The sequence below is a fragment of the Ictidomys tridecemlineatus genome, chromosome 10 (genome assembly GCF_052094955.1).
Source record: "Ictidomys tridecemlineatus isolate mIctTri1 chromosome 10, mIctTri1.hap1, whole genome shotgun sequence".
NCBI lineage: Eukaryota > Metazoa > Chordata > Mammalia > Rodentia > Sciuridae > Ictidomys > Ictidomys tridecemlineatus.
The window spans coordinates 40,179,982-40,192,453 of NC_135486.1; the positions used below are offsets into that span (position 1 = coordinate 40,179,982).

At 44.8% G+C, this 12,472-nt stretch overlaps 1 protein-coding gene across 1 annotated transcript in view; it reads left to right on the forward strand.

Moving 5' to 3' along the window:
- Window positions 1-12,472, forward strand: part of Vash2 (vasohibin 2) — a 37,741-nt gene that overhangs the window by 12,273 nt on the left and 12,996 nt on the right. The window contains exons 4-7 of the mRNA XM_005329417.5: window positions 2,271-2,327; window positions 2,832-2,906; window positions 10,024-10,405; window positions 12,246-12,361. Coding sequence (XP_005329474.1) covers window positions 2,271-2,327; window positions 2,832-2,906; window positions 10,024-10,405; window positions 12,246-12,361 — 630 coding nt within the window. The remainder of the gene's footprint in view (window positions 1-2,270; window positions 2,328-2,831; window positions 2,907-10,023; window positions 10,406-12,245; window positions 12,362-12,472) is intronic.

The window sequence follows — 12,472 nt, forward strand, 5'->3', positions numbered from 1 at the left end:
GAGAGAGAGAGAGAGAGAATTTTTTAATATTTTTAGTTCTTGGTGGACACAACATCTTTGTTTGTAGGTGGTGCTGAGGATCAAACCCGGGCCGCACACATGCCAGGCAAGTGCGCCACCGCTTGAGCCACATCCCCAGCCCCGAGAAAGAATTTTTTAATATTTATTTTTCAGTTTTTGTTGGACACAACATTTTTATTTTATTTTATGTGGTTCTGAGGCTCGAACCCAGTGCCCCGCGCATGCCAGGTGAGCGCGCTACCACTTGAGCCACATCCCCAGCCCAAGCATGGACTTCTTTTTCTGACCTGATTTTGGTTCAGTTCATTGGGACCCCCTACTACTTTGGCCTGGACCCTGTAGCAGATGTCAGTTCTGGGAATTGCTTGGGTCTAGACCTGACTATAGATGGTCTCAGCTGGCTGTGGAGTCATGAAAAAATGAATCCTGTCTTCCCCTGATACAGCCTCCAAGTGGCAGCCAACTGGTGTGCTGATTTTGCATGGGATTCTAGAAAGAAAGGTGCCTCACTGGCTGTGGTAGATGGAGAGAAATCTTCTGAGGAGCACAGGGAAGAATGAATACCTTCCTCTGCAGAGAGTGTGCTGGGGAGACTATTTCCACCCATTCACTTTCAGGGTCTCAATTATCCATTGTAAAGAACTGAGAGAAGGGTGGTCAGGTAGTTTTTCATTATTTAATTATCAGTTTATCTTACTTTATGTACTGGATGTATACATGAAATATATAAACAGGGAACATTGAGCATATAGCTGAATGTTTTTGCCAATCAAATTCTTTATATTTAATGGGAACCCCACTTTTTGAGTAAATCTTTGGTTCAAGTAAAAAAAAAAATCACTTTAGAATGAGAATATTTAGTCCTTCATTTTCTCTTTTACCTCTAATATTTTGTACATGGTGTTTTCAGAAATGCCACCAAGCCTGTATTGTTCGTGGTTGATCTCACAGCCTAGTCAGTAACTCCCAAGCTGGTGAGTTCGTGAAAACTGTCCTTTGCCCCACACCCTGCAGCTCTGAACTCAGTGATCTGAGTTAGGGTGACTTTGAATGGCAACTATGGTTAAGAGGCATGGCCTGAAATCACAATTTCCAGGGTTGGTGCCTAGAGTCTGCTTTTGAGCTCCCCAGATGGTTGTCACGTGTGCCTGTGTCCTAGAGGCCAAACACACTGTGCTGGATGGGACCCCAGCCCCTCTCAGGAGGTTGTGAAGTGTCTCCTCTGCAGCTGCTTTTTTCACTCAGGGGTGCATCCGTCCCACAAGTCCTTCCTGGGCTGCAGTAGCTCTACGTGTTCCTGCTTCCTTAGTGTCCTCCCAACACGCACTTTTTCTATGATTTGGTTTGAGGCAAAAGAGCCAAAAACACTAAGCAATTTTTCTATAGAGTGAGAAGAATTAAGATCCAGTCTCAGAGAACATTAGGGAATCATTGATCTCCTCCAGAGTCACCTGGTGCAGGTTTACCAGTCCCTGGGAACTTCTGGGTAGCTGGCTAAATTCTAGGTGTGGATTGTGGTGCCATATTTTTAGGTTTAGTAATCAATGTCAAGTATCCGTGCAGCCATGAAAAGAAAGTGATGTTTCTAGAGTAAACTCTGTTGCATTCTGTGTGCAATTAAAAAACTTATTGCCATTTATTTACCCTTCATTCTATTTCATCCATCCATCTGAATCCATCTTCCTTTCCATCCATCCATGTTTCCATTCCACCTATTCCTCCATCTTTCCATCCATCTTTCATCCTTCCATCCGTGCATCCTTCCATTTCACCCTTCTCTACTGACATCTCTTCATCAATCTCTCCATTCACCTATTCATTCACTTCTTCCTTAGTCATTTAATAAAATTTGCTAACTTAAGTATGTTGGGTTTCTGCCAAGCTTTATGGGGATATAAAGATGATAAAAGAACAGTCCCAACTCTCAAAGAACTTGTAGTCTAGTAGGTAAATTAAGATTGTGTGTGTGTGTGTGTATGTGTGTGTGTGTGTGTGTGTGTGTGTGTATAAAACTAAACAGAATTTAACAGAGCTATTACAAAGGTTCAAGGTGCTTTGAGGCCTAAGTTAAAAATTAGATTAAACTTTATGACAGGACAGTGAAGAATTAGAGGCTACTGGCTACTGTCTATTTCTGAAAAGCTCCTGCTGTTTAACCCCATTGAGAAATCAGAATGCATATTTTCCTCTGCTGGGTGACTGGGATCTTTGGAGTTTTCTGTCACTTTTCCTTTACATACTTTACACAGATATAATCACACAGGGACCCAGTTCTTTGAAATTAGGAAAATGAGACCGCTGAGTGGGTAAGTGGTGCATGATCTGTCTCTCTCCTATCAAAAAGAGCTGCCAATTCCCTCTCCCAACCTCTAGTCCTATATCCTGGTGCTCAGATATCCTAATCAGTTGGGGGTATATGTAGAGGGTGCCCCTGAGCCCAGGTTGAAGGTGGGGCTGAGGACTGAGCCACTCTGGCTGCTATGTCTAGTGGTGAAGTCTGACTCTCTGCATGGGAAGCTTATAAGATTCACTTTCTGAGGCCTCATTTGCCTGTTCCACTGGGAATGTACCATGGAATACTGGCACTCACCTCTGGGATGTAACTCTTGGAGAAGAGAGTGGAGAATTGAGGGTTTTAGTTCTGCCAAGTGCAGATACGCTTTGGTGTCTTCCTGTGAATCAAGCTCTCTCTTTCCCCTATATTCCTGCATGGTGCCTAGGGTAGAGACAGGCATGCTGATGGATTGACAGTCAGACTGACTACTGCATAATTAAGTTCTGAGAATCCTTTGCTTTGTTCTATCCTACAGGTTAATGGAAACAGCGAAAGAAATGACCCGAGAGTCCTTACCTATCAAATGCCTTGAAGCTGTCATCCTGGGCATGTATCCTTGAAGTTATGTATGCTTATAGTTAGTGCACAGATGGTGACCTAAGTATGGGGCTTGTTGCGCCTTCAACATCCTTAATTAACCGAGATGATGCCCATTTCTCTTTGAATGAAGGGATCAAACTCTGGTGCTTCTCTTTAGCTTTTACTTTGGGAGTTGAACCAAATCAATGCTTGGCTTCTTAGACCAACAGTAGTCAAAACTGTTAGCTCTAGCTTCTATGAGGGCTGGCTCTCAGGCCAGTGGTTTGCAGGTTCCCTGGTCACAAGGAGAATTCTAACTTAGAGGGACTAGAGAGAGAGAGAAAGAGAATATGGTTCTTTCTTGCATTAATTTGACATTGTCACAGGAAAAACACTCAAGGGAAAGTGGAATCAATAACAAGGGGCTAGTAGCCAAACCTGTCTCCAAGGAAAACGTAATGGCAGATTGTGGAGGAGACCAAGCAGAGGCAGTGTGTTCCCACTTGATGGAACACAGCTGGCACAAGGGTCTGGTCTCTCTCACACTTTCTGTTCCATTTTCCACCATACTCTTGGCTCTTCAACCTGAGAGGAGTACAGTCCAGAAAAACTATGATGACGCTTATTGGTGCTGATGGTAATTGAACATGATCAGAGAGAAGAGCAAAGAAACTCCAAGTTCTCTGGGTGGATAGCTGGAAGGGATGGTGGCAAAGGAAACAGAGGAAGATATGAGCTTGAGAGTTGGGGGAAACCATTTGGGTCCTTGTGTGCTGTACTGAGAATTTATCTTTTCCTAAAAGGAAGTAGACAGCTCAGATGGAAACTCTGAAGCAAAGAAGTGACATGATCATATATACTTTTTAGACAATAGCTTTCTATTTTATTTTATTTGGTTCTAGGGGCGCTTAACCCCTGAGCCACATCCCCAGTCCTTTTTTAAATTTAGGACAGGGTCTCCATAAATTGCTTAGGCTGGCTTTGAACTTGTGATCCTCCTGCCTTAGCCTCCTGAGCTGCTACTATTACAAGCGTGTGCCAGGTGAGAGTAGCCTTCTAAAGGATAGACTGAAAAAGGACAGTTGGAGAAGGCTGGGACTGGATCTGCAAAGCCCATTGGAAGCTATTACAGGAGGGAAGGGTGATGTTTGGACCATGGCCCTGGTGATAGGAATGGAGTTGAGGGGATGGTTTCAGGAATTGGTAAGGAGGCAGAATGTACAGAACTTGGAGACCAGAGGGATGCAGGAGTTAATAAGGAATCAACAATCACAGGTTTCCTGATTGGGTGACAGTGCGTGGAGGATGGGCTGGAGGGGTGAGGGTGACAGAGAAGTGGATACTTCACTTCAGTGCAGAGCTGAACTCAGGAAGTAGCAGTGAAGGAGGAGGAAAGGGGTTGGAAGTGAATCAACACTTGTGAACTGCTGAGAAGTGAAGAGCTAAATGAGAAAGCAGAAACCCTATATTTCTGGCTTGCATAATAAATAGGGTCACACACCAAGGGAAGGACTTAGAGGGAAGGATCAGATTTATGGGGAGCTGAGTTCAGATTTGGACTAGCTGAGTTTGAGGCATTGAATTCAGGATGCAGGATGGGCTGTTTGGAGAGTGGAGCTCACCAGGAGAATCTACACTAGAAATACTGATTTGGGAGCTGGGATATTTGGAGGGGGGGTTGTAGCTGCTGTTCAAGACGTTAGAAGAGAAAATGATCAAGGACAAAAATCTCAGTATTTTTTGGTCTAGTTGGATGCAAAGAACTTATGAGAGAGACTCAAGAGGTGAAGTCAGAGAGGTCAAAGGAAAGGCATAAGAGAAAGGAGCTCTAGCAATCAGCAGGACAAGGGATTGGTCTAGTCTATTTTCTTGGTCTTTGGACATTGTCATGGGAGGAGGAATTTCTTGCTTCTGCTGTCTGTGGAGCACCCGCAGGTCTGATCTGAAACCAGATTGTGCACAGGTGCTTTGGCTGACTTCTGGAAAAAAAAAAAAAAACAACCCAGAAACTTGAGCCTCTTGGAGGCCCCTCCCCAGCTATGCAATGATGCCTGCTTCCAACTTCCCACAAAGGAGATGAAATGTGTGGCTGGGGAGCGCAGCAGGAGGCCAGGGCTGAGGGTCAGGGCAACAGATGGCTGAGGGCCCCAACTCTTTAGTGGCAGGAATGAGCCACAGCTGTTTAGCAGAGCCTCTTGCAAGTTTAATAGGGGCGAACAATTGGCCAGGGATCTGCTGGAGATCAGTGAAGAACACTAGCCCAGGCCCTTTTCTGGATGGATGAGCAAACCTCAGGCTCTGCTGCTGGACATCTAAGTGCACCTGCATATAGTTATTCACCCCTCCCCCGCCCCCCCCCCACTCCTGTACAGTTTTCTGCATCTAAGCTCCTTGCAACTGAAATTATCTGCAATCTTTGGGGATTGCAGGGAATAGATCTGTGACAAAACTTCTGGGCCTGTACTTTTGCTTTTCCTTTGTTCTTACCCGTGTTACATTTCAGAACAGCCCAAGGAAGGTGGGGAGGGTGGAGAGATTGAGCTCACACTGCTGAACTCAGTGAAATCTGACTCTGGGACGCAGACAAGAAACACAGACCTAAATTCTAAAAGTTGCAGCATCTTTGTCTTCTCTTTGCTGTGCGTCAGCATCCCTGTGTCCTGCTTTGCCCTCAGGGATAGTGAAGGATGGCTTGGGCATCACCTGTGTCTCCCGCAGACCCTTGTGCAGGTCCAGGAAAAGACCTGGATGACTCAGAAGCTGTCTATTTGGCTGCATAGAAGCCTGTGTCCCTTGACCTTCTCTGCCTTGTTTTCTTTTTGTATTTTTTTCCCAAGTTCAGGATTTTCTCCCGAAAAGCCACTTTTTTTTTTTTTTTAATCTTGCTGAAGCACAAGATGCGTGAATGCTGGATACATAGATCTTTGGTTCTAAATTATTTTCTGAATTATAGCAACAATTTCAGAGGGCTTCACCGACTGTGGTAGGCTTGCTCATGGTGCTAAAGAACCATGGTTTGTGAAAGTTACAGGTGCGATATGAGAGGTAGCCTCAGCATTTCCCCAGACACAAGGTGCTAGGAGATTATCCAGATGTTTGGGTGCTGCTGTTTTCCTTCCCAAGGAAAAACACAGGCTGCTTCCTTACTCTCACCCAAGGCTTCACTGACTGCCATAATGATGGAACAAATCCTGGAGATCGGTGACTTGTGATGGGGTGGTCTAGTGGTCTCTCCTGTCTCCTCCCCACTCCCACTTCCCTACCTAGCTGACTACTTCTCCTCCAAGACTAATTCCAGTGTTGCTGTGCTGAGGCTCCACTTCTGTCCACCCACAGATTACTGGGCTTGCCTCTCTTACGGCAGGTATCACACCATGTTTTGGTCTTGTTTTATAATTGTAAAACACATATAACAAAGTTAACCATCTTAACTATTTTCAAATATATAATTCAGTGACATTAAGTCTATCTGTAATCTTGTGTGACATTGTTACTATTCATCTCCAGAACTTTCTCATCACCCCAGTTGGAATTGCACACCCATTAAACAGCTCTTGTTGCCTCCTTCCAGCCCCTGGCAACCAGGATCCGCCTTCTGTCTATGAATTTGACTGTTCTAGGCACTTCAGATGAATGGAATCATACAGATTTTGTCCTTTTCTGTATGGCTTATTTTACTTGGCATCATATCTGCAAGTGTTTAATCATGTTTTAGCATATTACAAGATTTCTTTCTTTCTTTTCTTTTTTTTTTTTTTTTGGCTACTAGTAATCAAGCCCAGGACCTCATGCATGCTAGGCAAGCTCTCCACCATTGAGCTAACTCCAAGCCCAGGATTTCATTCTTTTTAAAGGATGAATAATACTGTTTGTCATACAGATACTGCATTTTGTTTATCCATTTATCCATTGGTGGACGTTTGGATCATTTCCACTTTGGTTATTATGACTAATGCTGCTGTGAGCCTCAGGGTACAGATGTCTGGAAACCCTGGTTGCAGTTCTTTTGGGTACCGTGACTAACTGATATCAGTCAGCTTGTTATTGCTGAGACCAAACTACTTGGCAACAATTTAGAGGAGGAAAAGTATATTTGGTTTCATGGTTTCAAGGGTTCAGAACCTGGCTGGCCAGCTCCATTGCTTTAGACCCCAGGTGAGGCAAGACATGGTGGAGGAAAGCTGCTCAGCTCATGGCAGCCAGGAAGGAGAGAGAGAGAGAGAGGGGAGAGAGGAGAGAGAGAGAGGAGAGAGAGAGGGGAGAGAGGTGCCAGGGACCCCTAGTGATCTATTTCTTCCGGCCACCCCTACCTGCCTACAGTTACCATGCAGGTCCATAGTCCTTTCAAATTATTCATCCATCAAATGGACTAATCCACTCATTAAGTCACAGCTCTCATAATCTAATAAGCTTTGGGGTGACAGTTGTAACAGGTATATACCCAGAATGTAATTGCTGGATCATACGTTAATTCTGTTTTGTTTTGTTTTTTAACTTTTTAAAAAATTTTCTTAGTTGTAGATGGACACATGATATCTTTATTTATTTATTTATTATTTTTTTATTTAAAAAATTTTTTTTTTAATATTTATTTTTCTGTTTTCGGTGGACACAACATCTTTATTTGTATGTGGTGCTGAGGATCGAACCCAGGCTGCACGCATGCCAGGCGAGCGCGCTACTGCTTGAGCCACATCCCCAGCCCATCTTTATTTATTTTTATGTGGTGCTGAGGATCAAACCCAGTGCCTCACACATACAAGGCAAGCACTTTACCACTGAGCTGCAGCCCCAGCCCTGGTTATTCTGTTTTATTATTTGATTTCCTCATATCCATTTTGAGTCTGCCTCCCACCAGATTTCCAGAGAAGGCTGTGTTCTTCATCTTTGGCTCCACAGCCCTACCTAGCAGCCCGACAGGCACAGGGCACACTTACTGACAGTGGTTTTTTTACAGTGACTTCAATAACTGAAGAATGCCCTCATTCTAGCCTCAGAGAACTCACCCCAGAAAGCAGGCAGGAGTTTATGTGAGAGACTCAGAGGACGTGACTTCACTTTCTTACTGCCAGTGACCTCACATGATGAAGTAAAGAGAAAGCAGGTGAACATTTTTATACGGAAGAGCCATCTGATTAAACTGAGGGCAGAGGACAAGGCTGTCCTCTGGCTGAGGGCTGGGTTCTGTCAACTTCCTCTTTTTCAGGGCACATGAGATCAGCCCCCACTGAGTGCTATCCTTTTAAATGTTAGGAAGTGTATCCTCCCAATCTAAGGTTCATTCTTTTTGCAAGCATTGAACAGGACCTTCTGTGTGCCAGACCTGTGCTGTGCCCAGGGGTTAATGGATGCCAGACACAACTGCTGCCCTCTCAAGATACAGTTACAGTGCAGGATGGGTAAGCACCAAGTGCTGCATGAGTTCTTGTATGTGGAGGGATCAAGTAAGGGAAAATGCAACCCTCAGGAAGGGAGAGAGGGCAGAGCAGTGAGGCTGTCTCCAGGCGGGTGTTCAGCCTGTGTGAACCCTGGGAGCAGAGGATGCATGTCCACAGCCTCTTATCCTGATTCCCACGAGATCCCAAAGATCTTGGCCAGGTTTGAATCCCCCACAGTATATGACTGGTGTGTAAGTGAAGCCAAAAAGTAAGTTATTACTGCAATAAAAATTCAATGTAGTGTAGAGTTTGTCTAATTTTTTTTAATGATATTATTTTGTCCCATCTCTATAATATAAAGGATCATGTATTGGAAAGATCCTTCAAAAGTCATCTAAATGTTTGGTTATATTTGACTTCATATTATGAGAGAATCGTTGCACTAGGGGCAATGGGCATCCATCTGTGTATTGTCTCAGAGAGAATTCTCCAGAACTATCAAGGGCCCTCCTGTCCATCAGTGTTGTAGCTAGGGTAGGGTAGGGGGAAAATGGGATTGTATAAAGGAGTAATGAGCAGGGGTCAAATCATGGCAGGATGTGGACTATGTTCTGGAGAAGATGAGTCATTGAAAACTTTTAAGTGGAAGAGTGACATATACCAAATTTTGACTTAAATAGGTCATTCTGGCCACTGCATGGAATTGGAGAGGAGGCCAGCATTAGTGAAAACACATTCTTAGAGCGGAGAATGGCACCTGCTATGAACACTGACTATGCACAGGACTCTGTGATGAGCACCTAGATTAGTATTTTCCAAATCTTTTTAGCAGAGGAGTGACATTATATCCCCCCACCTTTCAGAGGAGTTTTCAATAGCCCTCTCCAGAAAAGCTGGGCAGAGGGACTCAGCCTCAGCAGGACTGGTTGGGATTTCAAGATGGACTTGAGAATGCAATGTCTCTTGTCCATCGTTTCTGTACAGGGAGGCAGTGGGACCATTATTTGAAGCTGCACCTGTGGAATTGCTAGGTCAAAACCAAGGTAACAGTAAGAGACTGTTACTAAATCCAAATGGGCCCGTGAGTGGAGAGAGCCTGCCTATTGGCTGGGGACTGAGAGGAGCCTTGGAATTTGGGTGTGGAGGCAGCTGCTCTGCATGGTACCCCAGGAGTACTCTCTGGCATGGGTACTCCGGGACCTGGGAGGACCAGATGAGGTGCATATGTGACCCCTTATGAGGTGCATATGTGACCTCTGGCCCTTGCCACCTAGATCATCCACCTCTCGCACCATCCTGCCTCTCGCATCTCTAGTGCCTGGATTCTGGTTTTCATTTCTCACTTTGGACTACAGTGTATTCTTGGTCTATTTCACACAAGGTAGTCTAGCACATCATTCTGACTGCATAAAAGAAGAAGAAAAACAAAGACACCTTAAAGAGCTCTTAATCCCCCGTAGAGAACCAAGCAAGGAAAAAGTGCCTTTGTGTGTTACATTTTGCATTTTTTTGTTTTCCATTTAATTACTAAAGATGACAAGCTGTTCTCTTTGTCTCATATTAATTCTGCTTTGGTATGTACCATTTAGTTGATACTTGAAGATATCAAGTGGATCCTTTATCAAAAGATCTAGAAAGCTTAGATGTCGGCCTGCTCAGAGGCAGAAGTATAGGCTCATTGACCCCTATGAGTTTGTTTTCCTTTCTTGGGAGTCTGTCCTCTGTGAATTTTCAAGACCTTTGTTCCCTCCTTGACTCAAATCGTCTAAGATACTTAACCAATGGACAGCCTTCCATCGAGCGATTCCCCATCAGCTTTAAAACCTACTTCTCAGGAAACTACTTTCACCATGTTGTGCTGGGGATTTATTGCAATGGCCGCTATGGCTCACTGGGCATGAGCAGAAGGGCTGAGCTGATGGACAAGCCATTGACCTTTCGGACTCTGAGTGACCTTATCTTTGACTTTGAAGACTCTTACAAGAAATACCTGCACACAGTCAAGAAGGTCAAGATTGGGCTGTATGTCCCCCATGAGCCTCATAGCTTCCAACCCATTGAGTGGAAGCAGCTGGTCCTCAATGTCTCCAAGATGTTGAGGGCTGACATAAGGAAGGAGCTGGAGAAGTACGCCAGGGACATGAGAATGAAGGTAGGTGCTGGGAACACAAATTTATGCCTTTTTCCCATTTCCTCTCTCTCCATACCCACTCCTCTACCCCTTTTGCACCAGGCCTCAAACTTCTAGGGTGGTCACACAAGTTTCCTGAGGTTATCTTGCTTGGTGGTCACACTAGTAAATTCAGAAATATAAGTCATTTATTACTTGATAAAGATAATTGAAGTCTCTCTTTGTAACATAGTTAGCCCTTCATACCTGTGGGTTCTGCATCTGCAGTTTCAACCAACCTTATTAAAAATATTTGGGAAAAAATTACATCTGTTCTGAATATATACAGACCTGTGTATTGTCATTATTCCCTAAACAATACAGTGTAACAACTGTTTTCATAGTACTTACATTGTGTTAGGTATTGCAGGTAATTTGAAGTACATGAGAGGACTGTGTAGGCTATATGCAAATACTACACCATAGATTTTGGTAATCTGTGGAGTTCCTAGAATCAGTCCCCTCTAGGATCGAGATTGTTTCTCAAAAATCAGAACGAAAACCAAATTAGATCTTAAAATTAAAGCAATATCTTGGCCTGAAATTTCTTCTATGAAATCAGACGTAAAATGTAGTCATTTCACGTTAAAGCTCTAGTTTTGTTCTGTTTTCACCATACAGTAGGGTGCCCAATCGTTCCAGTGTGCTTGGAACTGAATGGTTTTCCAGGACAGGTTTTTCAATATTAAAACTAGAAAAGGAGGGGCTGGGATTGTGGCTCAGCGGTAGAGCACTCGCCTAGCACGTGCAAGGCCCGGGTTCGATCCTCAGCACACATAAAAATAAATAAAATAAAGGCATGGTGTCCAGTTACAACTAAAAAATAAATATTATTAAAAAAAAAAAAAAAAACTAGGAAAGGAGCCAGGTGCAGTGGCACATGCCTGTAATCCCAGCAGCTCGGGAGGCTGAGGCAGGATCATGAGTTCAAAGCCAGCCTCAGCAAAAGTGAGGCTCTAAGCAACTCAGTGAGACCCTGTTTCCAAATAGAAACCAAAATAGGCATGGGGATGTGGCTCAGTGGTGAAGTGCGCCTGAGTTCATTCCCTAGTACCCAAGCAAAACAAACCAGGAAAGACCCAGGGAAACCAGGAGGAGTTGGTCTCCCTGCTTATAATGTGTTTCAGAGTCACATTACGTCTTTGGTCTGCCATCTAAATTGCAAAGCCCTTTGACATAAAATTCTAATCAGGCGTCACAATAGCCAACGAGGGAGTGTTCACTGAGCAGGCCTTAGATAGAACATACCTATAAGCCTTTCTTCCCTCTTCCAGGTTTCTCTGCAGTGACTTGATGCCAGCTTATCCATGTCCCTCCAGGGCTTGTGGGGTCACTACAGAAAAGCCCCTGCACACACTAAAGCCCTGGGGTGGGGGTTATGCTGACTTCAGGCTTGGTTATGTTCAGCACCTGGGGGCCTGTCATCTTCTCTCTGTTGGCCCTGGAGTGGAGCTTTTGCTAAACTGCAGCCACTCTGTGTACCTGGGCTGGGAGATTCTGAGGATGAACATGCTGGTCCCTGAGGCAGTGCAGCTGAGCGGAGAATCTTACCAAGAGACCAAGCAGCCCTAGGAGGGCAAGGCATTTGACTCAGTTCCCCTGTCTGCCATGGAAAAGGGGATGTGATGACCCACATGGCCCTCTGGGAGGCGGTGCCCTTCTTGCGCAGGGAGAAATGTGTGTCGCTCTGGAAGTCTTCCTGTCGGTGCCTCTGAACTGTGGGATCATGGGTGGGCTGGGGGTTGGGATGCTGTGCTGTAGGAGGATATGGGGTGGGGGTCCTTTAGGAAACAGTGTGGTTGATGCCTCATATCTCTTCCAGATCTTGAAGCCTGCAAGTGCCCGCTCTCCAACCCAAGTGAGAACCCGGGGAAAATCCCTGTCCCCCCGAAGGAGACAAGCAAGCCCCCCAAGAAGGCTTGGCAGGCGAGATAAGTCGTGAGTAATATTCCTCTTCCCCAACACGAGGCTCAGCACACACATTTGTGGGGTTGTCCTGGCCCATGGTGACAAAGCTGTGTCTTGGGTTTGGCATTTGAACAGACGATG